The sequence below is a fragment of the Chrysochloris asiatica genome, unplaced genomic scaffold (genome assembly GCF_000296735.1).
Source record: "Chrysochloris asiatica unplaced genomic scaffold, ChrAsi1.0 scaffold00091, whole genome shotgun sequence".
Classification (NCBI taxonomy): Eukaryota; Metazoa; Chordata; class Mammalia; order Afrosoricida; family Chrysochloridae; genus Chrysochloris; species Chrysochloris asiatica.
In genome coordinates, this window is record NW_006408609.1 from 10284312 (window position 1) to 10309333 (window position 25022).

At 35.4% G+C, this 25022-nt stretch overlaps 1 protein-coding gene and 1 pseudogene across 3 annotated transcripts in view; one reads left to right on the forward strand and one right to left on the reverse strand.

Annotated features, from left to right (window-relative positions):
• The window catches only part of USP25 (ubiquitin specific peptidase 25), a 211135-nt gene that overhangs the window by 144106 nt on the left and 42007 nt on the right, over positions 1 to 25022 (forward strand). For all 3 annotated transcript variants that reach the window (XM_006866444.1, XM_006866445.1, XM_006866446.1), the window contains exons 11-18: positions 774 to 901; positions 1838 to 1933; positions 3190 to 3351; positions 4399 to 4625; positions 11360 to 11430; positions 12744 to 12972; positions 14817 to 15017; positions 24071 to 24210. In XM_006866444.1, the coding sequence (XP_006866506.1) occupies positions 774 to 901; positions 1838 to 1933; positions 3190 to 3351; positions 4399 to 4625; positions 11360 to 11430; positions 12744 to 12972; positions 14817 to 15017; positions 24071 to 24210 (1254 nt within the window). The remainder of the gene's footprint in view (positions 1 to 773; positions 902 to 1837; positions 1934 to 3189; positions 3352 to 4398; positions 4626 to 11359; positions 11431 to 12743; positions 12973 to 14816; positions 15018 to 24070; positions 24211 to 25022) is intronic.
• LOC102836967 lies at positions 12195 to 12502 on the reverse strand (annotated as a pseudogene).

Sequence of the window (25022 nt, forward strand, 5' to 3'; positions counted from 1 at the left end):
AGAGCGTTACAGCAGCTCTTGATCCGTGGTCAAACCAAGGCCACTCAGAGAGGTGAAGCAGAGTTTCAGATTTTATTAAGCCGGCTGGCTCAGAGGAGCTAATTTCTCCTGATTCTGAGCACGGACTGGAGGACAACACGGGCTTATGTGGGGATCAGAGTCGGGGAGGGGCTAGGGTGCTGACCTGTTTGAGGACAGGAGGGAAACCAGGGGGATTGGTCACATTCTGTGACCTGATTAACATTCTAGCTTGTCTCCTGGGCAGGGGTGGAGGGTGGTGGGTTTGGTCCTGCGCAGTAACCTGATTAACATTCTAGCTTGTCTCCTGGGTGGGGAAGATTGTCTCCCTTCAGTAACCTGATTAGCATTGGTGGGGAAGAGGCAGTTAATGTTTCTACCTTTTCCTGTTCACTGGGAGCAATATTGACAGAATATTAAAGAAGACTGCAGTCTGAAATTATGAAGGCATAATTTTAACCAATGTCTTTTTCTTTGCCTTTGAAATTTTAATTAAAAGAAGAATCACCGAAGAACAGGTACTAGACGATTTTTCTCTTTCCCGATTGTGCTTTCAACTCTTGGAATTTTTAAAAGATATGGAACACTTTTTGAAGAAGTAGAGTTTTAAATAAATTTTGCACCCAGTTAGCTGTTTGTGATGTCAGAATTGTGGTGATGGACATCAAAATGCCTTGCCAACATTCCATGCTTAAAATCACAAAGGAGAACGCAGGAAGGGAATATTAAGGCTTATTGCTGTTGTTTTCTTTCAGCATTGGTTTACTGAACTGCCGCCTGTGTTAACATTTGAATTGTCAAGATTTGAATTTAATCAAGCATTGGGAAGACCAGAAAAAATTCACAACAAATTAGAATTTCCCCAAGTTTTATATCTGGACAGGTATGCATTGGCATGTAATATGACTTTGTTTTGAAACCGCCCTAGTAACAAGATGAACCATTATCATTAGTAACGAAATGAAGAAAATGTTGCTTAGTAGTCTTAGAGTTGTTGTTGTCAATAGGTGCCATTGAGTCGGCACCGACTCATAGCAACCTTATGCACAGCAGAACGAAACAATGTCCGATCCTGTTAACCATACTTGAGTCCACTGATGCTGCCACCTGGCCAGTCCATCTCATTGGGGGTCTTCCTCTTTTTCTCTGACCCTCCATTTACCAAACATGATATCCTTCCAGTGACTTTTCCCTCCTGACAATATGTCCAAAGTATGAGAGACAAAGTTTGGCCATCTTGACCTCTAAGGAGCACTCTGGTTGTACTTCTTCCATTGTTATTAAGTGCCCTGAGTAGCTTCTGACTCATGGTGACCCGATGTACAACAGAACTAAAACTGTGTGATCTTGTGCTAGTCTCATAATCGTTAGTATATTTGAGCCCATTACTTTAGCCACTATCTCAGTTCATCTCATTGAAAGTCTTTATTTCTCTGGCCCTCTTTAGTTTACCAAGCATGATGTCATTCTCCAGGGATTAGACCCTTCTGATAACATGTTCTTAGAGTTTATAGCTACATTTATTTCATAACGTAACTAATACTACTTATTAAGGATAATAGAATTCTCTTTGTATTTAAAAAGTGTAATTACTGGGAATAATATTATAAGGAAACTAAAAAACAAAGTTATTTCAATAATCTGTAAATTCTTTCTAAACTCTTTGAAATTTGATGTTAGAATTAATATAGTATTTTTTAGTGTTTGGCCATCGTTTTGTTATAAAATCTTGAATAAAATAATGCCTAGACTTAATGTTTTGGATACTTTCAAGATATATAGAAATGCTAAAGATTGCCGTTTTTATTCTTCCCGACAGATACATATACAGAAACAGAGAAATAACAAGAATTAAGAGAGATGAGATCAAAAGACTTAAAGATTACCTCACAGTATTACAACAAAGACTAGAAAGGTATTTAATTTTTATGAAATTATAAAATAACAAGAAATCATATATTTAGTGACTATCTGTACATTTAATTTAAAGTTAGCTTTGAGTGATTTATAACTCTATTAGTAATAGTTCTATACTGATATTTCACTTAGTAATTTTGACCTTTTTTTAGGAATAAACAATATCCACAGTTGGTTTTAGAAGAATATTTAAGTGTTTAAAATTAAATATTTTCATTGTTAGTAGATATGTATCTGCTGAAAACAGATATAAATTTAAGCTAATCTAATACTGAAATAATTTCTTTCCTAAAACTAAATGTTGTTGTTGTTATGTGCTGTGGAGTCAGTTCTGACTCATAGTGACCCTGTACAGGGTTTCCAAAGTTGTAAATCTTTACGGAAACAGAAAGCCTCATCTTTCTCCCACGGAACAGCTGGTAGTTTCGAACTGCTGACCCTGAGTTTAGCAACCCGATTTGTAACCACTACAATATTACTCTTGAAATTACCTTTAAAATAAATAGTAATTGAATTTTTTTCACTTAATACAGATGTTACAAACTCAAAAACTTGCCAGGGCCTCACAAAACTTTATAAAAGAGTTAATGAGGGACCAGAGATATGATTGTGTTATGAGGGTTGGGAGCCTGGAGAGCACATCCTTTTATAAGAGGTGGTAGCTACCATCTGGCTACGCGTGAATATGATCTCACTATCATGTGGAGCCTTTGATCATTTTCAAGATAAGCCATATCAGATAAAAGTTTATAGTTTGGACATGGTCTGAGGGTTTGCTATTTGCAGACTTCAGTACAGTCTGTATTCCCTTCTCTTGGTATTAATTTGAAGATCAGTTGCCCAAAACTTTTTATACAAAAACAATCTGTCAGTTTCTTTTAATAATTTTATACTTGAAATTATCAGTAATCATATTGAGAAGTAATCAAAAGTAAAATGTAGATGTTAATGAAAGTTGGCATCTTGATCACGAGATCAGATGGCAGATCTAAAAATAAAACCAGTCTCAGGAGAAAGAGTACTATCAGTTTTTGTTTTCCTATTGAGTTACAACTTAGAACAGGATATATACACATTCAGTCTTAATCAGCTCTGGTTTCTTATCTTTGCAGAGTATTTAATTTATTTGGAAGCAAAATCAATTTAATTCTTTTTTTTTTTTTAAGTAATTTTCATCATGTTTTAGAACAGTAATTGTATAAACAAAGTGCTATATATACAAACAAAAGCAGTCATGTATTTTATGGTTAACAGATATTTAAGCTATGGATCAGGCCCTAAACGATTCCCCTTGGTAGATGTTCTACAATACGCATTGGAATTTGCCTCAAGTAAACCTGTTTGCACTTCTCCTGTTGAAGATATTGATGCTAGTTCCCCACCTAGTGGTTCTATACCATCACAGACATTACCAAGGTAAAAATGGTTTATTGATGCAAGAGAGCTCTATTACGTATATTACATAATAATATAAATGAGTGTCTTTAAAGAAGGTCTTATAATGCATGTTATAATTTATTTGAATGAACTGTTAAGGAGAATAATACGTTTAGAAGATTGCATGCCTTCTTCATTTTTTTTTTTCTGCATTCATTTGTTCAATAATTTTTATGGTTGTGGTTTAAATTTTTCATCTAATATTTTTTTCCTGTTTAGAATTTTATTTAAATTATTTTTGGTATATTATATAAGTTAAAACTTTTATGATCAGCTGAAATAATATTGTTAAGTTAGAATCTGTTTCTATAATTAAACTAATTAGCAACAGAATGGGCTCTTAAAAAATTAATCGATTTTACTATAAAGCAATTTCAGTTTTATGGTATTATGTTGTTGTTGTTAATTGCCATCAAATCGGTTCCAACTCATAGTAACCCTGTATAGGGTCTTTGAGGAGCAGCTGGTAGATTCAAACCATAAACCTTGCTATTAGCAGTCCAGTACTACTGATCAATGTAGGGACTCCTGTAACATTATATTGTTCCACCCCATAGTGACCCTGTATAGGATTTCCGAGGAACCGCTAGTGAGATTGAACCAACTTTGCAGTTCAATCCGACCTTGTGGTCGAGTGCTTATCCTACTGTGCCACACCAGGACGCCATAATATTATAGTCATTGTTGTTGTTATTAAGTGCTGTCAAGTTGGTTCTGACCCATAGTGACCCTGTATAGGGTTTCCAAGGAGCAGCTGGTAAACTTGAACTGCCAACCTTGCAATTCAAGCAGGTTTGCAGTCTGGTGCATTAACCCACAGCGCCACCCAGGACTCCTTATAATCTTGATATATTAAGGATCTTATTAGAGTATGAGATCCGTCCAAGTTAGCAGATTTCTTCTTAAAGGTCTTTTCTTTTGCATTTATAAACTAATGTATTACCATGTTTTGGCACAATCATGGTATCTTGGTCTAGAGCTAAAGTTTAGAAAGTTTAATAATATTCCATTTTTTTGAAAATATAGCACAATGGAACAACAAGGAGCTACTTCTTCAGAAATGCCAAGCACATCACCTGCAGCAGTTTCTGCCATTTCATCAAGATCAGTAATACACAAACCATTCACACAGTCTCGGATACCTCCAGATTTGCCCATGCATCCAGCACCAAGGCATATAACAGAAGAAGAACTGTCTGTGCTAGAAAGCTGTTTGCATCGCTGGAGGACAGAAATAGAAAATGACACTAGAGGTAAGAATCTTTTTACAGGTAGCTATCTACTGTTAGCTCAAATAGATCTGCGTAACATTGCTAAAACTGAGAAGAGAAATTACCTCTGGATTTCATATCTAAGCACTTATAAAACTATTTTTTTTCCCACCTAGGAAGGGTTTTATATAAGAGGTATTTTAGTCTGGCTTCTTACTTTTGTGGCTTTAATATCAGGTTCAGAAGGGCTAAAAGATAGTCCAAGTTTACTAAGCTGATTAATTACATAGCACGTGGTCTTATTTTCACTTAGTACTCTAAATTTATAACAAACGGGTATTTACAGGTATTCCATTGGTATCTTATAGAATCAGAATTTGCATATATCAATCATATATTTCTTCTGATGACTTAAAAGAAGTTTAAATAATTTTTAAAAATATTCTTTAGGCTTAAGAATTAGAATTTTAAGTTATAACCTGCTCTAGTAGAAATTTCCACATCTGGTCTCTGAGCTGAATGCACTCTACAACAATTTTGGCATGCAACAAAATAAGAAAAAGTAAGAACAGTGCTTTGTATGGGATGGTGTGTGTATACGCATAGGTGTATACACACACATACATGTGTGTTGATGTCAAGTTCCCATCTATGCTTTCTTGGAAGAAATGCTATTTTATTTTGAGATGATCTTCTTCCTATTTTCTATTGTTCATGAAAAATAAAACAAAGAAATTTGGTAATTATTATCATGGAAGATTGTTCTTGTTTACTTATCAAAATGTAGTATCCCATTGTCATTCCCCAGTTTTATTATAATTATATTGATCTATGAAAACAAACCTCTAGGATCTACTGTTGTATACTAATAGATTGACATTAAATGAAATAATATTGATTGTTGCAGTTTAGATGACCAACTTGAGTTTTTATGAACATTTAGTATGGCAGTGTAGGAATAAGCACTTGACCTCAAGGTCAGTTTGAACCACAAGGTTGGCTGTTCAGACTCACCTTGGAAACCCTATGCATGGTCACTACGAGTCAGAAATGACCCAACACCATTTAACAACAATACCATGTAAGTAAATGGCAGTCTTAATAGGGTTAGTACCATGTGATAGTGACTAACAGTGAGCATTAATAGCAGTAAAGAGTTTCCTTAGTTGATTTCATATATGATGGGATTTCTTACGTTTGAACTCATTCAAGATATGTATTTAGCACCTAGTATTTACTGAACCCTCTGCTAAGATATTGTATAATGTACTGGGAGCAGTAGATCCTGATAGTTTTTTAAGAATACATTAAAATGATAGAAGATAGGAAGTTTTTGACATTTTCTTTTTTCCTGTTGGAAAAATCACAAGTTTTAGAATATAATACTCAACACAATGTTATTCTACTACCTTAATTTGGGTATCTGTGAGGAAAGTCAAAAGTCTTTTTCTAGTTTGTAACATAAAGTATCAAAGTTTTTGACTATATAAAAAAATAAAAGTTCATTCACTTTAAGAAAAAATATTAGTTACTCCTTGAATTATGTTGCATTTTGTTGAATGAGAGAAGTGGTGAAATTACATATTATCTATCTGTTAATACCTGGCTGCTTTTGTGAATGTATATAGAAACTAAAATCATCTGTCTTGGAGGAGGTAAAGGTTAAGAACCTCCAATACATACATTTTTTTTTTTTTTCCACTAGATACATTTTAACAGAGAACCAAAGCGTAAAAATTATCATGTTTTTAAGAGTTTCTAAATACAAAGACTTACTTCTTCCAGTACTGTACTTGAATCAAATAAACATTGCTCAACATTGTGCTAAGTGTCATTAGTCGTTCCTACTCATAGTGATCCTGTATAGGGTTTCTGAGGTTGTAAATTTCTGTGGGAGCAGAAAGTCTCATTTCTCTCTCAAACTGTGGACCTTGTGGTTTGAAATCCATGGCTTATCATCTAGAGCCACCGTAGTCCTCTGCTCAACATTAGAATGTGGTTTTAATACTGAGCTGTCCTGTCCCAATTTTATACTTTTTTCATTGTGACTTGCCATGTAATACGTAATTAACTTTTTTTTAAAAAAAGCTTTTATTGAGAGTTGAGTTATAGTGTACATGGGAGAACATTAGTTTTGCACTCATCCTATTGTATTTTTTTCATTGCAATGATCACAATCATCTCCATGCATCATCATTTAACTGTACTTGCTTCTATTCCATCTGTTTTATTTTTTGTTTATTTGATGTACACAGAAATACTCAGGAATATGTAATTATTGAAACAACCAAAGAGCATATTCTGCAAGCCTGCCTACTGACTGCCAGCACACAGCCTTTCTCTTTCCATGAGCCTAGAGTCTTCAGCTGCTCTATCTCTCCATGCCATCACTTCTGCCCCCATCTCTGGTGTCTCTGCTTCTCTGGTTAGGGTCCCATGTTCTGCTCATGAAAACTTCTCAGCCAGCCACTTCGTGCCTTTATAGCCCCCCACTTTAGGTACCACCACATGTCTGTCAGTTTGTCATACTGTGGTGGCTTGTGAGTTGCTGTGATTCTGGAAGCTATGCTACAGGTACTTTAAATACCAGCAGGATTACCAACGGTAGACAGGTTTCAATTCAGATGAGCTTCCAGACAAAGACAGACTAGAAAGGAGTGACGAACTACTTCTGAATATTTAGTCACTGAAAACCTTATGAATAGCAGAGAAACACTGTCAGATACAGTGTCAGCTTGAGGACTAAGGTATGCCTCACCCAAGCCATGGTATTTTCAATAACCTCATATGCATGCAAAAGCTGCACAGTGATTAAGGAAGACCGTAGAATAATGGATGCATGTGAGTTGTAGTGTTGGAGGAGAATATGGAAAGTGCCATGGGCTGTCAAAACAACAAACAGATCTGTATTAGAAAAGTACAGCCAGAGTGCTCCTTGGGAGGCCAGATGGCTAAACTTCATCTCTTATACTTTGGACATATTGTCAAGAGGGACCAGTTACTAGAGAAGGATATTATGTTTGATAGGGTGGAGGGCCAGAGAAAAAGAGGAAGACCTCCAGTGAGATGGATTGCCAAAGTGGCAGCGTCAATGGGCTCAAGTGTAGCAACAATTGTGAGGTTGGCCCAGGATCGGGCAGTGTTTCGTTCTGTTGTACATAGGGTCGCTGTGAGTTGGTACCGACTCAATGACGCCTAACAACAACAACAACTTTAGGTAGCCAATGTCTAAGTATCAGTTGCCCATCCCTATCAACCCTGCATACCGAGGGAACAGGCTTGATCCTTGATGTGAAAACTACTTCCCTCTTGGTGTTGGTATTTTGAGCTACTACATCTTTAAGTATAGGTCAGTTCATTAAATTGTAGTAAATTACACTTGCTTCCTTTATTAGATTTCTTTATCTTTCTCTAGTTGAGCTCTGGTTTTCAAGCCATAGAAGCAAGGTCAAACGGGTACTATCTGCAGGTTTGGGGGTTCTTGTGTGTGTTCCTCTACTTTATATCATCTGGACGCTTCACTCTCAGTTCTAGTCCTCCATGGGCTTAGGAGTTCCCAAATCTCCCAGACTTTGACAAACCAGCCTTTCCTCTTTTCTTTCTCATCTCCAGGCCAACGGGAGTCTATGGAACGTGATCAAACTCAACCCATATCTTTATTGCTGCCTTTTCCCCACTTCAACTCACACATAGACCAACGTGGTCACCAGTGAACTTACATGCTTGCTCGTGTGCTTCCTTTGAATTTTAGTCTGGGAGAGAGGTTTTTCTTTGAAGGGACTTAATTGCTTACCTTGATGGCTCTCCAACAAACAGCTTACTTTATCTTGTAATAACCAAACAGGCAGTCATTTCTGTTTTTGTGTTTTCCTGCTGGTCTTTCTTGATCAGGACATATCTTGTGTTCCTCTGGTCGCTCTGGACTGGTCTTCAAGTGGGAATATTCCACATCAGAAGGTTCTGGATGGGGCTCAGGATTCCACGTAAAGTCCTATAAACTGCATAGTCTCCACAGAAGCCTATTTCACTGGGTAAATTCTAGAACCCCTTTTAGGTATTCCAGTGAGTTGTAGGTTGAAAAGAGGCTTACAAACTTTCTGTAATCATGTTTCCCGATATTCCTTTCCATTCTACTCAAGTGTTTATTTTACTGTAGTAAGCACAAGAAACCAATATCCATAAGATAGTCAAGCATCTTAACATTATTTCCTCTCTTTTACCCATTCAGACTATGCCTTGATCCCTGTATCACAGAACCCTGTTGTACCAAGGTTGAGCATGCTTCACTATTCATATCTTTCCCATTTAGCCCATGCAAACCTACCTACGTGTTCCCCACCTTGTTCTTCCATCCCCCTCCCCTAAACTCTCTTCTACCACCCCCTCCCTCCCTCCCCTGGTAACCAGCAAATATATATATATATAGTCTTTTATTATGGATGGGTATCTTTTCTTAAGCTTTTACAATAAAGGTCTTATGCAATATTTGTCCTTTCGTGACTATTTTCACTCAGTGTAATATCTTCAAGGTTCACCCATCTTATGTGGTGTTTTGTAGCTTCATGGTTATTATTCAAGGTAGCATAATATTCTACTTTGTGTATGTACGAAAGTTTGTTTATCCATTCATCCATTGATGGACACTTAGGCTGTCTCTATCATTTTGCTGTTGTGAGTTGTGCAGCTTTGAACATTGGTGTGTATATATCTACTCGTGTTCTGGCTGGTATTTCTTGTGAATATATATCAAGTAAAGGAATTGCTGGATCATAGATATTCCTACTTCCAATTTTCTGAGGAAGCACCATTACCATTTTCCAGTGGTTGAACCATTTTACATTCCCACCAGCGGTGTAGGGGGAGGTCCCAGTCTCTCCACATCTTTGCTAGCATTTATTGTCCTCTGCTTTTCTGAACTTGCTGTTATTGCTGGTATTTATAGTTTAATTTTTTTTTTTTTGCCTACTTGATTATTTAAAATGTATTCTTAAATGCATGCATTTGTGGTATTCAGTTTAATATTTCAATATCTAATAATTAAAACTTTATTCTTGTAAAATTTCCTTCTTTTCAATTTTTCTGAGAAAACAAACTAACGGTGGTTTGTAACAAGGTATAGACTTGAAGAGAAAATCATTTAAAACATTTTCTGTTTGCAAATATATAAAAAACTGTTGCAAACATATACTCATGTTTATAAATGAGAGGGAAAAATTAGGGGTACTTATTCCCTTGTGGCGCTGTGGGCAAATGCGTCATACTGAAAAGTTGTTTGAACTGCAACATTGGTGGTTCGAGCTCACCAGATGCTCCTTGGAAACCCTGTAGAGGGTTGCTATGGGTTGGAATACACTCAATGGCACTTAACAACAACAACTTTACCTTGTTGAAAAAATAAATGAATATAGTGAATGAAATGAGAAAATAAATACAGAGAAATAAATATAATAAATGCAATAAAAATAAAGATACTGTGCTGTGGCAAGCTGGTGGACTAGCAGGTCCCCTTCTTAAGAGTGGAAGTAGAAATATAATGAGCTCACTTTTGATCATTTTAAGTTTGAGGAACTTGAGGGACATTCATGTCATAAGGTTTTAGACATACAACTATGAAACCGGAATGAAAGTTTTTCTTGGCATGTTTGTTTTCTCTTTTACATCTCTGCTAATATGGAACTCTAGGATGTGCACTCAATGTCAAGGTTGGTGAACTGCAAGATTGGTGGTTCAAACTCACCAGCTACTCCTCAGAAACCCCATACAGGGTCGCTCTGAGTCAGAACTGACTTGATAGCACTTAACAACAATATAGATATTAGCTATGGGTCCTGTTGTGACATGCTGTAGGATAAGCATTGGACTGCCATCCACAAGGATATGGTTCAAACTCAGCAGCCACTCCTCAGAAATCCTCTACAGAGTTGCTATGAGTTGGAAACAACTCGATGGCACTTTACGGACAACATTATTTTTTAAACTATAGTATTGTATTCTAAAATATGGTTATACTATAATTTATTTAATGTCATTATTTATATTCATTGCAAATAATAACTTTATTCCTGCTAAATATTTATACACTTCTGTGAGTAGGATTTATTCATAAAAGTGTTACTTCTATTCTAACATGTCTATATTTAAATTATGACTTGTTAAGTGCTGTGGAGTTGGTTCTGCCTCGTATTGAGCCAGTATATGGTTTCCAGGGCTGTAAATTTGTCTGAGAACAGAAAACCTCATCTTTCTCCCACAGGGTGACTGGTGGGCTTGAACCACTGACTTTGTGGTTTGCAATACAGTACATATCCTGCAGAGTCAGTGCACTCCCTAACTTATGACTACTATTGTCAGATTGTTCCTTGATCCATTTTACATTCCCACCAATCATATATGAGAAAGCCTCATTCCAACATCCTTCTTAGCTCTGGATATTTTATGTAAGCTATGAAACCCTGAGAGTTTGAAAAATGGATTTTGAATGTCTAATTTGCATTTCTTTAATGAATGAAGTCAGGCAAATTGGGAAAATAGTATCTGCCGTCGAGTTGATTCCAACTCATAGAAACCTTGTATAGGGCTTCTGAGGAGCACCTGGTGAGTTTGAACCACCAACCTTGTGGTTCTAACCAAACTTATAATTAAGTACTTATCCTGCAGCCCTACACCAGGATTCCATATTGTTACTGGATTTTATAGTTTTATAGTTCCTACTTTATGTCTCATTAGAAAAATGCATACTTGATGACTGATCATAAATTGATATGTTATATCCTTAGATTTGCAGGAAAGCATATCCAGAATCCATCAAACAATTGACCTAATGTACTCTGACAAATCTATGATCCAAGTAAGTGAAAATTTGAGCTAGTAAGCATTATCAAAACAAGTTTACATACATTTCAATTTATCTTTATGTTCTTTCTCTTAACCTAATTCTCTCTTACATTTTTGGTCATAAAATTATGGAGCTTAAAGTTTCCATATTAATATTTTCCCCATTTAATTGTGTTTTCATATTATGCTTCCTGCCTATACTTCTTTTTATTATTTTATAAAAAAAATTGTATTCAGCTATTTTGCAAGTATATATAAATATATATATTTATATATGCTGTAGAAGAAAATATATTGATGCTTAATAGTATTAAGAAGATAATAGCATAAAAATTTAAAGCTCAATTACAATTTGATTTCTGATATACATTATATTAATATAAGTTATTTTGTTGGATTCAGAGATCATATTATAATTTTGACGATTTAGACAAATCAAGTGCTGTTTCTAAAACTGGTCATCTTGAGTTCTTTATTTGGTTATGAAATACCCTAAATCAGTAAACAAATACCACACACACAAGAAACACTTGTTTAAATTTTCAAAACTCATTGTTTTGTCTCACCCCATCTGTATTTTGTATATTTAACTTATTTAACTTAATATCCTGCTTTTTCTTTTTTGTAGTTCCTAGATGAGTTGTTGGGTTTTTTTAAGGGTAGAATTAATATTGTTGTTTATAATCAGATTGAAGTTGGGCATATAGTCTTCATACTTGATTTTTCTTTCTTGTAAGTACAAAAAGTTTAATAAACAGCTGATGTCTGCTTATGGTTTTAAAAAACATAACGTAATTCATTGATGGTAGCTTCACGTTTTTTCTTATTAGCACCAGAAAATTCACCAACCTTTTCCCCCTTTTTATAAAACTGAAATGTTGGTATGCATTTTACTTCACACTCTGAAGCAACATCCTGACAGTCGTCCATATCAACATTGCTAGACTTTTCTGAGAGGGAATGATAGGTTTGATCATTTTGCAAAGCCCACACCATGTGGCTGGGAAATCAATGACTACAAGTTTATCTCCAGCACTGCTCAAGGCAGCATGGAAATCTTCCTTGCCTTCGAGGTGCTTCACCATTTGGCCATTCGTGGGAGAAGGAGGGATCTAACGGACGACCATAGAAAAAGAAGGAACGGAACCAAAGCACGGGACAGAGCTTGGACCCTCATAGATTAGTTTTGACAAACTGTAATCCCAGCCAATTTATATCGCTAAAAATATATTGTTCCACTAATATCCTCCAAATGACTAGTTCGTGGATTCTGGGAATGTGATGTAACGGGCTACCTAACTGAAATTAAATTATTTTCACATTTAGGTTCCTTATCGTTTACATGCCGTTTTAGTTCATGAAGGCCAAGCTAATGCAGGACATTACTGGGCATACATTTTTGATCATCATGAAAATAGGTGGATGAAGTACAACGACATTGCTGTGACAAAATCATCTTGGGAAGAACTAGTGAGGGACTCCTTTGGTGGCTATAGAAATGCCAGTGCATACTGTTTAATGTACATAAATGACAAAGCACAATTCTTAATACAAGGTAAGAGTATGAAGTGTACAAATTGTGTATTTGTTTTTAAATAGGTAGATCTTTTATGATACTCTAGGGATCCCTGCTTACATAGTGGGTTATGAATTAGGCTGCTAACCACAACCACTCTGTGGGAGAAAGATGAGGCTGTCTGTTCCCATAAAGATTTTTGGCCTCAGGAACCTTTTACAGGGTTGCTCTGAGTCACAACTAACTAAACAGCACACACAACGTGGTCAGGGTTGAGAACTGGAATATGTTTTGTACTAAATATTAACTAAGTACATTTGAGCTTATTTTTACTTGCAAAAAACCCTTTAATGACTACACTCACTTACTGATATATATTTTAACTTTTCAGCCTGTTTTCTTTCCTCTATTTCCAGCTTTATATACCACAATTCTCGGTATTGAATGCTACATAATGCACTAATATTTGAATGTCTCACTGTATTCTCCTCACACAGCACTATTCCACACATTTATATCTCTGTATTCTGATGCTGGAGTTCTGGTCTGGAGCTGCTGGATAATGCACTGGACTGCAAAGTTGGAGGTTCAAATTCACCAGTAGCTGTTTGGAAACCCTATATAGGGTCGCTATGAGTCGGAACCAACTCGATGGCACTTAACAACAAGAAGAATGTTCTGATGCTATTTTTATTTTTACCAATAATGTTTGCTTGTTTTTTCTTTCTTTGCTTAATTCCTACTCATATGTCAAGAATCAACTGAGATGTCATCTTCTTTGTAAAGTTTTTTTTTATTCTGTCAGAAAGTACCCCATTTTTTGCTCTCATAACATCACTCTATCCAGAGCTGCTGAGCTGATTCTGACTCGTAGCAACCCTGTAGGACAGAGTAGAACTACAATACTGTGTCTCCAAGGTTTTCAGTCTTTCTGGAAGCAAAACACCACATCTTTCTCCCATGTGAAGGATTTGAACATCCAGCCTTTTGGTTAGCACCCAGTCACTTTAGCCACTGTACCACCAACAACCACTGTTTAACACCAGAGCTCTTTAGATACAAAAGGAAGGTTAATTTAATCAGTTTCAACAAATTTTAATTGTTTACTATATGGAAAATCCGTATTAACATCAGAAATGAAGATTTGAAGGTGTGTCAGTAATTATTTAGTGTTTAAATTTAATACTGGCTTTTCTTTCCCATCTCACTATGGTCTGTGCAAGGCCAGGGACTGTGTCATTCTTTGCATTCAGATTTTTATTTCTCAGTTTTTAATATGGGGTTTCCATATGGGAAACTTGAAATGAACTTTCCTTTGTATTTAAATGTTCAGAAAAACTACATAGACAGTTCACTTATGTATTCAAGTTTGTGTAGTAGAGGTTGAGTAATTCTTAAATACTATTAAAATAATGTTCTGAAAAATCTGGCTAACGTGATTAGTTTTCATAATTGAATATTCATTTTTCATGCTATACCTAGCAGTTTCAGATTTAAAAATTTTTTACTTTCATTTTAAAATAAATTTGAATTATTCTCATTTTGTGAAGAGTTCCACTTCATAAGTAATCAGGCAGATGTTATACTCTTATAATAGAGAAAGTAGTACTGTTGAAATGTTTGAGTAGCAAAAATTTTGACTGTGTATCTTGGTATTTCATTTCTACTCTGCAGATTTAAAAGTATGTGAATTTTTTTTATAATGGGTTAAAGGTATTTCTATAATTGCTTTCTTGAGCATGTGTTTGATTAAAAAAAATTAACTGTAATTGATTTGCTAAAGGGTAGCTTAAAACCATTTTAAATGCATTCACTCTATTTTGAGCTTTGTATCTTTCCTATATTTAAAAATTTCATATAGATTTTTTAAATGTGATTTGCAGATGAATTTAACAAAGAAACTGGGCAAGCCCTTGTTGGAATAGAAACATTACCACCTGATTTAAGGGATTTTGTTGAGGAAGACAACCAAAGATTTGAAAAAGAATTAGAAGAATGGGATGCACAACTTGCCCAAAAAGCTTTGCAGGAAAAGCTTTTTGCATCACAGAAACTAAGGGAGTCAGAGTCTAATGTAACAACAGGTTCGTACATTTTGATTAAGTTATATTTTATTATCAACATTATTATATCCATATTGTCTGTGTTTTACAGGTACATGCGGTACGTCAAACAGTATTGCTACTAGGACTCCAGTTCATACATGCATGGCTTTATTCCAAACTAAGCATGTTTAAATGTATTTCTGCAATCTTTAACGTAGCTCTGTCATCAGTGGATGACTATAGATAAATTCTTTCAATAATATATTTAATCGCTTGTTGTTGTTAAATGGTTTGCAGTGCAGTGCTTATTCAGCAGAGCTACTGCACTCTCCTTAGTCTCATTAGAGTGCCTTCAAAAAACAGATCTAACAGATGTTTTTTTTTTTATAACAATGGCATTTCTGGGACTAGTTAAGTTCAAGGCAGATAGGTCAGCTCAGAAGACTATGGCTACTGTGTTCAAGATTCCAAAGGGGTAAGCTTGATATATTTTTGTTAATGGCATAGGATGATGATGGCGACTTATTATGAAGAAGTTTTAGGATATGTCAAGAAGCAATACTCACATTTTAATACTTTGTTTAATAAAGGTATCTATGATTTTCTAGCAATACTGTCTGACTTAGCCTCATAAAATAATACATGTCCATTGAAAACACAAGCACTTCAACTATCATGAAGTACGGAATAATAAAAATCATCTTAAATCCTCTCCATCACTCAAGAGATAATAAGTTAACAATATGGTTAACTTTCAGAAATTACTTTATGCATATTTGCTTGTATCAAGATAAATTCGATGATTCCATTCATGTTTTCTTCTACCTATGGTACAATATTGAAATACCACCATTAACAGACTGTATTTTCTTTCTTCAAAAAAAAAAAAAAAGATGTAATTATTCTAACTAAAAAGTATATAGAAATATAAAATAAGTTAAATTTATTAAAAATTTCATTTTAAAATTAACTGATGAAAATAATAAAACATTCAAAGTAAACAGTATACAAAAAGAAACAAAATGTGTCCTAGCAGAATTGAAAGTAAAGTGTCCAATCCTTTTGGTTTTTTTTTCCTAAAAGAGTAATCTCATCATCACTGAATTTAGAATTGTTTTAGGAAGATATTAGATATTATCTCATGCTTAGGAAAATAACGTTTCTTTCATTATTTAAGATGAATTATACTCAGACATTTTCCTCTAAAATTCATTTGTCTCTTTGTTTAATAACTCTGAGTAGATCTTTTTTGGTAACATAATTTGCCAAGTCTGCACTCTTTAGTTTTTATATTTTTAAGAAAGCATTTCCGGTTTTTGCTTAATTTCATCTTGCACAGATATTCTGATGAAGCATTACCTGGGTAGGTTTCAACATCATCAATAGAAGTAGTTTTTGTTGTTGTTATGTGCCGTGGAGTTGGTTCCGACTCATAGCGACCCTGTACAAAGTTTCCAAGGCTGTAAATCTTTACAGGAGCAGAAAGCCTAATCTTTCTCCCGAGGAACAGCTGGTAGTTTCAAACTGCTGACCTTAAGGTTCTTAGCCCATTTCATAACCACTACGCAATAGAAGGCTAGGAAGAATTATTTCTACTATAGAAGGTTTATAGTACCATGTATAGTACTTTCAGTGATTCAGACGTGTACAGATTGTCCCAGACTTGTAGTTTGTGCTGATATTTATTGAATACTTGAGTCATTGATCTTAAGAAGCAATTGATTTAGGGTTTTAAAAAATAAATCAACAAAGATAACAAATTTTTTATACTTAAAATTTATACAGTTAGTCTCTAGTGAATTCTACCATTCTCTAAGACTACACTTTCTCCCCACATGTTGTTGTTAAGTGCCATAGAGTAGTTTCTCACCTATAGCAAGCCTGTATAAGGTTTCCAAGGAGCAACTGGTGAGCTTCAACTACCAACTTTGTGGTTCAAACCAACTTTGCAGTCTGGCACATTAACCATAGCGCCACACCAGAAGCCCTCCCCAAGTATCAAGCATAAAAACGAAGTTTTATTAGGATAATCACTGAGCCACAAGGTCAGTTTGAACCACAAGGTCCAGGGTCATTATGAGCTCTGATAGTGTAATGGTTACGAGTCAGGCTGCTAATAACCTTAAGGTCAGCAGTTCAAAACTACCAGTCATTCTATGGGAAAACATGAGGCTTTCTGCTCCCGAAAAAAAAAATCACAGTTTCAAAATCTTATGTAAGGTTGCTATGAGTATGAACTGACTCCATGGTATACCACCCCACCACCATGAGACAGAACTGACTTGACCATACTTAACAACAACAATGCCACATAAAATGGCTCAGGTTGGGGCCCTACCCAGAAAAGCAGTGATGCCAGAGATGCAGGCAGAGACCGTGACGTGGAGAGATGGAGGGAGAGGGACTGTGTACTGACAACTGGGGGGGGGGGGGCGGGGGCAAGCTAGCAGGGTATACCCTTTGGTTGGTTGACAATGCATTGAGGGGATTGTAACCATGGCAATGAAACCATATACGATAGGATGAATGTAAAGCTAATGATCTCCCGTGTAAACTATCACATAATTCACAATAAAACATTTAAAAAAAAAAGTCTCAGGTGACATCAGCAGGTTTCTGAGTTCATCACAAAATGCTATTGTTACGTACTATCCATTTGATTTTCAACTCTTAGTGACACCGTATCCCAGAGAAGAAACATTTCCTAAGCTATAATCTTTATGGGAGCAGATTGCCAGATCTTTTTTGGGGGCAGAACCAATGAGCTTTCAGTTTGTAGCCAAGTGTTTAAATGCTGTATCCCCACTCCCACCCCACCCACCAGTCTTCTGCTTTACAGAAAGAATTTCATGTGTATGATTTTATCCCTTGTCTTTTGTACAGATCCTTCCAAACTGTTCCCCACAATTTTCTCCAAGATGGAACCATGTTATTCTTCCCTTAACTTCTGTATGCTTTATTTACATTGGGCTCTTCGTCATGGTATTTAGTGGAAGGAAGGAGCTGCCTACTTGGTTTAAGTAGTAGTGTTACCTTCGCACTCAGACATAAGTGAATCCTCCATTCAAAGGTTAAGTTTCAGCTATTTTTGGCTCACTTATATTTTGTGGTATCAAAATGCTAAATTCTTTAGAATTTCCTTTACATGTTGGTGCTTGTAAATCTCTCATAATTTACATTTATTCTATTCCTAGCAAATCAAACTGATAAATATTCCTTACTAGTATTCTTATGTGATAAGGATTAACCAACATTACCCAACCTTTTCATTTGTTAGCTTGTCTTTTTCTGATCAGTACTCCACCATATGCTTTACATACTATTTTGTAGTTAAAAATAATAGCAGGTATTAGATATATATTTTATGTTTTAGTATTTGAATTTAACTTGAAGAAAGTACAGATAAATTCTAAGAGGAACCAGATCACCTAATATACATATATAAAACCTGGTGTCCTTTGTTGAATATATGGACATAATGCATTTTGTTTAAGGTAACAGAAATAGAATGTGGTAAATCTATAATTGTGGGAAGTAAGATTGTTATTTAAAAGGTATCTCCTTCTATTGCTATAATTATTATCTTTCATGTCATATTTTTTAAAAACCATCCTCAATTACAGGGGGATTTAATATCACAACCCAGTCTGTGGATTCTCTTTATATTCTTTTGATGAAATCTTTTGATGCCCATAAGTGTCTTAATTTTAGGAGGTCCCAGTAATCTATTTTGCCTTCTGCTCTATCTTTTCTTTTCTTTTTTTTTTTCAGTTATGTTTGATAGTGTGTTTATGCCATATATTACAGCCCGTAAGTTCATCCTTGTTTTTGCATTGATAATCTTTATTGTTTTAGGTTTTACATTAGGTCTTTAATCCACGTTGAGTTTGGTTTTTTATATAGTGTGATATCAGATCTCTTTTAATTCTTCTGCAAATGAATTTCCAGTTTTACCAGTAACATTTGTTGAAGAAACTATCTTTTCCCTCATTTAATGTGTTTGGGCCCTTTATGATTATCAGTTGACCATAGATAGATGGATTTATTTATGAATTCTCAGTTCTCTTGATCTGTGTGACTTCTATTGTATCGTATCAGACTGTTTTGACTACTATGACTATTTAGAATAGGATGTGAGAGGCTGCCTACTTTGTTCTTTTTTAAGAATGTTTTGCTGATATGAGGTCTCTTTCCTTTCCATGTAAAATTAGTGATTAGTTTTTCCGTGACTTTAAAGAGTGATACTGGAATCTGGATTGGGATTGTATTACATCTGTGGCTAGTGTTGACATTTTCACAATGTTAAGTCTTCCTATACACAAACATATAGTGTATTCTTCCGTTGTTGTAGGTCTCTTTTAGTAGTGTTTTGTAGTTTTCTTTGTATAGGTCATTTGTTTCTCTGGTAAGCTTTGTTCTAAGTATTTCATCTTTTGGTTAACTATTGTAAATGGTATTGTTTTCCTGATTTCTCTTTCAGAGCTATCTATTGATGTAGAGGAATCCAACTGATTTTTGTAGGTTGATCTTGTACCCTGCCACTTTATTTAATCTTTCATTGAGTTTCAATATTTTTTACTGAGTCTTTGGGATTTTCTATGTATAGGATCATATCATTTACAAACAGAATTTTGCTTCTTTTTTGTCACCTTGGATGATATTTAATTTACCTTTCTTACCTTATATCTCTCACTGATTGTTGTTGTCAGATGCCATCAAGTTGGTTCTAACCCAGTGGCAACCCTGTGTAGGGTTTCTGAGGAACGGCTAGTGAGCTTTTAACTTATGCTCTTGCGGTTCAAATGACTTTGCAGTCCAGCACATTAACCCATAGCACCACACCAGGACTCCACTCCAATATTTCTAGCAAAATAATAAATTGTTGTTGTTGGTAAGTGATGTTGAGTCAGTTATGACTCAGAGATCCCGTACAGAGTTTCTGAGGAGCAACTAGTGGGTTTGAACTACTGAGCTGCTGTTTCGCAGTCCAGTGGTGATAAAAGCCATCCTTCTCTGGTTTCTGTTCACAAGGGGAATTCTTTCAGTTTGTGGCCATTAATACAACATCCAGGAGGTACAACAAGGGTGTTGCCATTTTCCCTTGTTCTTGGAGCTCTCCTTGTATTTGGGGACATGGCTTGTCCTGGCCCTATCTGTCCCAGAAGACAGTGGCATCCCCTGTTCCAAGAATATCACCCCCAAGTCTGCAGGCGTGTGTACCTGCCCTAAACTATGCTAAACAAACAACAAACAGAATTGCTTTCATGTTTCCAGTGTCTATTACATTACACAGAGAACAGATTATGAGTGCCTGAGAATACAGTATAAAATCATCAATTAAATACAAATACAGTGACATCAGAATGTGTCAGAGGCAACTCAGAATTTCAACTGAAAGTAGAAAAGAGAAGAAAGATGTTTACCTGTGTTTTATTGACTATGCAGCAGATTTTGACTGTGGATCATGACAAGCTATGGACAACACTGCAGAAAATGAGTATTCCAGAACACTGAATCATACTCATGGGAACCTGTACACACACAAAAAGGCAGACACTCAAAAAAGAACAAGTGGACACTGAATGGTTTAAAATCAGAAAGCTATGTGTCAGGGTTGTGTTCTTTCACCATACTTATTCAATCTGAATGCTGAGCAAATAATCCGAGAATCTGTACTATGTGAAGAAGAATGTGACATTAAGAATAGAGGAAGACTAATTATAGACTACAATATTCAAATAATAAAACTTGGCTTACAGAAAGTGAAGAGGACTTAAAATACTTACTCAGTAAGATCAAAGACTTAAGTATGGATTACACCTCAATGTAAAGAAAACAAAAATCCTAACCACTGGACCAATAAACAACATCATGATAAATGGAGAAAAGATTGAAGTTGTCAAATATTTCACTTTGCTTAGATCCATCATCAACACTCATGGAAGTAGTAGCAGTCAGGAAATAAAACAACGTAATGTATTAGGTAAATATGCACAAGATCTCTGTAAATTGTTCAAAAGCAAAGATATCAGTGTGAGGACTAAAGTGAGCCTGACCCAAGTCATGGTATTTTCAATAGCCTCATACACATGTTAAAGTTGGACAATGAATAAGGAAGACCACAGAATAACTGATGCATTTGAGTTACGGTGTTAGAGAAGACTATCAAAGGCACCATGGAATGCCAGAAGAACAAACATCAGTGTTGGAAGAAGTACAACCAGAATGTACCTTAGAAACCAGAATGACCAGATTTTGTCTCTCATACTTTACAGCTATTATACAGACAGATCAACCCCTAGGGAAGGACATCATGCTTGGTAAAATGGAGGGATAGCAAAAAAGAAGGCGATCCACATAGAGATGCACAGTAAGAGCAATAGTGGGCTCAAGTGTAGCAGCAATTGCAAGGATGGCATCGGAACAGGCAGTATTTCTTTCTGTTGTAGATACGGTCCCTGTGAGTCAGAACTGATGTTGATGGCTTTTAACAACACAACGCTTCAATCAAGTGACCAAAACACACACACAAAGAATATAATATCAGAAACAGTACCAGACTACTTGATAAGGATTTAAAGAAATGATAATTAAGTACCTTCAATGAATATAGAAAAATATTGAGAAAATTTACAGGTGAAATCAAGAAAAATGCAGACAAAACATTAGAAGACTTCAGGAAAACACTAAAAGACAAACAGGCAAAATAAATAGAAAAAAATGGAAATCATACACAAACAGTATTCAGAAATCCATAAGATTAAATTCTGGGACTTCAGAACTGGGTAATATGTTGGAAGGACAAAGCCTTACTCAACTTGCCCTAACCCAACCCCTATTGCTAACACTAACTTTAGTCCTAATCATAATCCTAATGCTCAGTGAGGTCCTAGACCTAGCCATAGTTCTAACCCTAACTCATTATTCCTAACCTCCCAAAAAAGAGTACACAGGAGGATCCAGAGGACACACTCTTAATTGGTATGTGAGTATAGCTAAAACCAAAAAATATTCATGCATATTCCTCTTTGAACAAAGGATGAGAAGGACACAGATGATTTTGGAGAGTAGGCAGATTTGTAAAGTCTTACACAAATCGTGTGGAATTCTGGTGTGGTACTGTTGGTTAATGCACTGCACTGTAAGGTTGTTTGGATCTCCAGGTTGTTGGTTAGAGCTTATCAGCTGCTCCTCAAAAACCCTATAGAGGGTTGCTATGGATCAGAACTGACTCAATGGCACTTAACAACAACAACAGCATGCAAATTGTGAAAGGATTTAGAAGTTGTCTATAAAATACACTTCATTAAGTATGTATCATTGGCCTTTATATTTTGCTAGTTATAAGGATACTGAGTTGAAAAATTGGTAAGATTAGGACATTTATAAAAGAGTAAGTCAAAATACTGTTAAAAATCAAAGAAAGCTTTATTAAACATAAATGCCAAAATTGAAGCAGTTGTTTCTCGACATACCCTCTGTCTAGGTCTATATGCCTCTGTAGGTGTGGTGTTTCCATCTTTCTAACCCTTCCCTAGGAGCCCCGGGATGGTGCTGTAGGATAAGACCTGGACTGCTAACTGCAAGGTTGGCTGTTGAAACCCACCAGCTGCTCCTTGAAAACCCTGTACAGGGTTGCTATGAGTCAAAACTGACTCAGTGGCCCCTAACAGCAACAACCTTTCCCCCAAATAATTCTATACTCTTCAATTTATTCCATGTCAGAGTGGCAGTTTTGTCATTCTTAAGGGTTTCAAATTGTGTTCTTTTTAAATGTTTGTGTTTGGAACTAAAAAGAAGTTTGAAGGAGCAAGATCAGGGCTGGTGGATGACGTAAGGTTTCCCAACAAAACTCTTATGGGACAGCTCTTGCATCTTTGAAGAATGAGCAGGTTCATTGTCGTGATGGAAAAAAAAAAATTCCTCATCATAACTTTTCCTGATTTTTTTCTTACCAATACAGACTTCACTTTTCCTAAAATTTCTTCATTAGAAGCTCCCATGATTATCCTGTATCCTATATCAAGATTATTACCTCTTTGGGATCCTCACAAAACTGTTGCCATAACTTTCTAAGGTGAACACTCAGCCTTGAATTTAACTATCCCAGCATCCCAGCATATCTAACTGACACCACTGTTTTGCTTGGACTTTTTTTTTTTTTAAAGCCTTGATCATATCAAATACCACTCATGTGACAATTATGCCAAAATATGTGAATAAGTAAAAATTATTGCTACTAGGTTTGCAGTTCATATATGCACGAGTTTATTCCAAACAGAATGTGGTGCAATGCTGTAGAATAACCACTGGACTGCTTGCTGCCTGCAAAGTTAATGATTAATGCAAGTCCACCAGCCTCTCCTCAGAAACTCTACAGGCTCACTATGAGTCAGAACTGATTTGACGGCACATACCAACAACAACAATGAGATGAAGACAAATATAGCACTGAGAGAACTTATCTGTAGCCATCCACTGACCATCGAGACATGTTGAAACTGTTTTGTTTAGAATACAGTGTATGTATGAACTGGAACCCTAATAGCAATACTTTTTTGCTTACTCTTCTATTTAGGAGTTATTTTCATATTTAATATCGTGAATTTATAATGGTACCAGTTTGTGATACTCTTACTGATTTTCCTTTGCTAACAATTAGCTACTAGAGACAGGTTCAGAAAAGTTAGAAGGTTGTGCTCATTTAAAGTTAGAATTCTGTCAGGTGTACTATCTGTGAAACTCAGGCCAGATTACATACAAAATAAAACCTTTTTGGGGGGATAAATTTTTCAAAATGAGATTGTAGTACTTAACATGTCAGAATAATTTACTATGAATTCCTTACCATAAACTATAATGAATGATGCTGCTTTAGTCATTATGTAAGTTCTCTTGTTTCAGTATTTTAATTTTGAGGGGGGTAAATTGTAGAGGAAAGTGCTTTATGTTGACCGATATTTTGCTTTAAAGAGAAGAATAAAATTTGTTATGTAAATTCAGAATGATTAGAAATAAATAATATAGATTCATTTTAGTATAGACTCTCTGTGATTTATATTAGATACACAATTGATTCTTTTCTCATGAAGCACAAGCGGGAGAACCAGAATATCTAGAGCAGCCATCAAGAAGTGATTTCTCAAAGCACTTGAAAGAAGAAACTATTCGAGTAATTACCAAGGCATCTCATGAACATGAAGATAAAGGCCCTGAAATAGTTTTGCAGTCGGTAAGAACTTTTCTTTTAGCTTCTGAGCATAACTATGTTTGCACAAATGTCTAGGAATGTGATAGCCAGTGACTTGTCTTGTCTGGGAGTCAGGAGAGGCAGAGTCAAGTGACAGCTCTCCTATTTATGAGCTCTGGCTGTGGATGGGTCATGGAAGCCTAGGCTGAAACTTCCTAAGTTGTAAAGACATGTAGAGGATTCAGTCTTCCGATCAGCCAATTAGCATAAATCAAAATCATAGACTAAATTTACCATTTTAAGATTACTCTAAAATTAACAGGAATTCTACTCTTCCCTGAATCTCTCCATCAGAAGCTTTTATTATATTAGAAAAATTGAGACTCTTAATTTTCATTGAAGTTTAATTTTTATTGTTTCATGGAATGTGTTTAACAACACTATAACTGCTAGATGCTCTAGGTTATTAACAGAATCTTAAAAAATTGTATTCATAATTCAATAGAATATTCTATACAAAAATTAGCATTCTTACTGTTTTCTATTTTTCAAGTATGTCTATTTATAACAGAAATTGGACACATTTATATTGTATTATGTTACTTACATGAACATGGAAAAGTGTTAATTTCAAGAATTTAGAACTATAAAAACAGTTGCCGAAGTTATGTATCTCTTTTTTTTTAAGTCAGTATTGTTGTTGTTATGTGCTGTGGAGTCGGTTCCAACTCATAGTATTATGTTACTTACATGAACATGGAAAAGTGTTAATTTCAAGAATTTAGAACTATAAAAACAGTTGCTGAAGTTATGTATCTCTTTTTTTTTAAGTCAGTATTGTTGTTGTTGTTGTT